We start from the raw sequence: 3,359 nt of genomic DNA, 5'->3' as shown, positions 1-3,359 counted from the left end.
GCATTATCTGAGTCTTCTGAATGGCCGAGGTATCATGTTTTTATTAAAGAAATACGGCAGGTTTCAGTAATCGTCATTTTGAACTTGAAACCCCGGGAAGCTAACAACATTGCTCTGAATATCTCTACTAGTTTCGCAAAAAATGGACGATTTCAGTCTTAGCGAGCCTTAGATGGTTCACATTAGCTTGTAACTGGATTCAGAGAAATTATCAAGTACCATCTAATTTAATATATACCTTACTTATTAAGAATTTTTGTTTGTTTTATTTGTTTAGTCTTGATTTGTTTTGGGATATCCGTTTTTTTGAGATATTGTCGGGTGAACGATTTAGTTCCCCACGAAAACTATCATATAACATCATATATCCACCAAACTATGTCCTCGTTCTTGTTCACCATAAATTTTAAAGTTCTAAATTTATTTCTCTCCGAGTCATAAGTTGTAAACTTATATCTGTCCGAACCGGGAAAAGTGCCAATTTTGACCCCAACAATTTCAATCGTGCCAAATACGACCCGAATAATTGATCAGTGCCAAATACGACCTCAACTCAATTATAATTCAAAAAAACTACCCGAACTTCTTAAAACGTGCATAAATATACATTGACTCTAACAAAAGTTAGTCAACCGTTAACAAGATAAAACGACGACGTTTTGATATACGTGGAAAAATGCCAATTTCGACCCCAACACTCTCAGTCGTGCCAAATAGGACCCGAACAAATGGTTAGTGTCAAAACTGACCTCAATTTAATTATAATTTAAGAAAAACTACCTGAACTTCTTAAAACGTTCATAAATCTACATTGACTCTAACAGAAGTTAGTCAACTGTTAACAAGATAAGACGACGCCGTTTTGATATATATATATATATATATATATATATATATATATATATATATATATATAAAAAAATATTAAATATTCTTGTTTATTTTCAATATTATGTGAACATAATATTGATATATATGATATTAAAGCTTACAATAATTCCAAACAATATTGCACCACATAAAATATATTTTATGCAAGTGGTCGCGAATAATGTTCCGACAACTGTTCTCTTTTGGTCTAACTGACCTGTGTGAACGGATAATATCAAATACTGTATGTCTTAAAAGCGGTTCTTCCTACGTTTGCTATATATAACGAAACCACGCTCGTCCTCCTTGAGAGCATATACTGATTCAAAGAGAGAGAGAGCCTTCACCGCGACACTGTACTAAGTTTCCATGGCGTCAAGAAGAGTTTCCTCGCTGCTCTCTCGCTCCCTCATGTCCTCATCTTCTCCCTTCTCTCTTAGAGGTAGGTATTCACATATCCGATGCGATTCATTTTGTAGATTCATCGCAGATCCACTTGTTTTTTTTTTGATATATCTTATTGGCTGATCCGGTCAGTCTCAGGGAACAAATAGATTCTCTAGATCATCTCTACTAGGATAGCTTTGGTTCTGTTTGTGTTTGATTTCGATTCGATCGGTGATCTCCAAGATTTTTGGATTCTCTATCGATGTGATTTGTTGATTCTCCTCAGGTAAAGATCCTCTCATGAACAGAGGAGCTCGCAGGTACAGCAACCTCGCTGCTTCTCTCGAAGACACCATCACTCCGCCTGTGAAAGTCGAGCAGACTCAGCTCCTAATCAACGGCAAGTTCGTTGATTCTGCCTCAGGTCAGAGATTCTTGGAATTGTAATGAAACTCAGTGAATATTATTAATGATTGTTTACACTTACATTGAATGATGTATTACAGGAAAGACTTTCCCCACATTGGATCCAAGAACTGGGGAAGTGATAGCTCAGGTGGCTGAGGGACCTCCACTCTTCCCACATCTCTCCCTTCCACTGCCAGATCCAACCGAGTTCAAAACAGTCTACGAGAGAGACGACGAGAATGGCGGAGATTAGGGATGTGAGAAACGAGTCGAAGTGGGAATTCAGATTTGAGAGAGCGGTGATTGTTCGTATGCCATTTAACATTGAAGAATTTGATTGAGTGTGATAGTAAAATCAATAAGGATATTGCTTTGATTGCTCTCTTGATGCTGGATATCTGTTAATGCCTTAATGGGTTTGACGAGACAGAGAACAAATTTGTCTGAGAATTATATTTGATGAATCAATTATATGGCTTACGTAAAGTTATTGAGATGTCCGTTTGAGATCGAATGAAGGAGTGGATGTTTATGGATCAATTCTTTTCTGAGAATCTTTTTTTTGCTTATTAAATTTTTTTGAATAAACAAAATTTTAAATAAAAATTAGAGTTTTGATTGTTTTAACTGGTTTAAAATTGGTTGGTTAATAGTAAACCAATAAAAATCATGGTCTATGGGTTATTAAGTTTTGAATAATTGGTTTGGAGAGTAATAAATTTACAACTTATAACTTATGATTCGGAGAGAAATAAGTTTAGAATTTTAAATTCATGTAGAATTAAAACGAAATCATAGTTTGGTGGATATCTGATGCTATATGATAGTTCTCGTGGGGAAATAGACCGTTCACCCGATATTCTCTTATGGATCATACAAACTTCAGTGGAATTTAAATAAAATATAAAATTTTAGACAAACAGAAAACAAAAATGTTTTTTCTTGCAATAAAATCAGAAAATATAGACTGATAATATATAGTTAGCCATATTAGTATAAAAACTATCCTATCTTGTTTCTTATTTATTTGTAAAACAAGAGGTTAATCCGCGCTACGCGCGGACATATTTTTATTTTCAAATGTTAACTATATAACTATTATTTTTGACGTTTTATTCTGAATTGTATGTTTGTGTGAATACATGAATGATTTATATTTATGGTTTGCGTAATATAAAGTTTTCATATTCTTAGGTTAAAATTATTGTATTGTAATATTGATGTGAGCATTCTTTACGATGTTTCAATTTTGTTATTGTTCGTGTGCTTAACCTAAGTTACACGTGTGCCATTTTCTACGTGTCAGCACCACAAGCTCTTTCACCTTATATATTCAAAAACCCTTTTTTAACTAGAATAATTATAAAATTTGCCATTGAACATTACATTAAAAATTGGGTATATACTATAAGCTTATTGACTAACAAAAAAAATAAACCCGCGCCCTGCTTGCTACGGTTCAATTACAAACGGTTGGATCTTTAAATACGCAGAGATTTTATTGTCATAACCTGAGATTCTTCATAATGATCGATTTCGTTATATATCCTGACTTAAATATTAATGTCTTTCTATATAGTTAGACTACATAAAATCCATTGTCTACGTATGTATCTACATATCTACTTATATATATGTTGCTGCAACTCTTCTCCATATTAGATAAAGATATCAATCACAATCGCAATGTTCAA

The 3,359-nt window shown here is 33.5% G+C and overlaps 1 protein-coding gene across 1 annotated transcript; it reads left to right on the top strand.

Annotated features, from left to right (window-relative positions):
* Window positions 1-1,065: 1,065 nt before the first annotated feature.
* Window positions 1,066-1,918, top strand: LOC106330353 (aldehyde dehydrogenase family 2 member B7, mitochondrial-like). Its single transcript, XM_013768831.1, has 3 exons — window positions 1,066-1,312; window positions 1,544-1,681; window positions 1,764-1,918. Exons 1-3 carry the CDS (start codon window positions 1,240-1,242, stop codon window positions 1,916-1,918), a joined length of 366 nt encoding a protein of 121 aa, XP_013624285.1. The 5' UTR covers window positions 1,066-1,239.
* The last annotated feature ends 1,441 nt before the right edge of the window (window positions 1,919-3,359 follow it).

The sequence above is a fragment of the Brassica oleracea genome, chromosome C3 (genome assembly GCF_000695525.1).
Source record: "Brassica oleracea var. oleracea cultivar TO1000 chromosome C3, BOL, whole genome shotgun sequence".
Taxonomy (NCBI): Eukaryota; Viridiplantae; Streptophyta; class Magnoliopsida; order Brassicales; family Brassicaceae; genus Brassica; species Brassica oleracea.
This window is presented reverse-complemented; position numbering and strand designations above follow the sequence as displayed.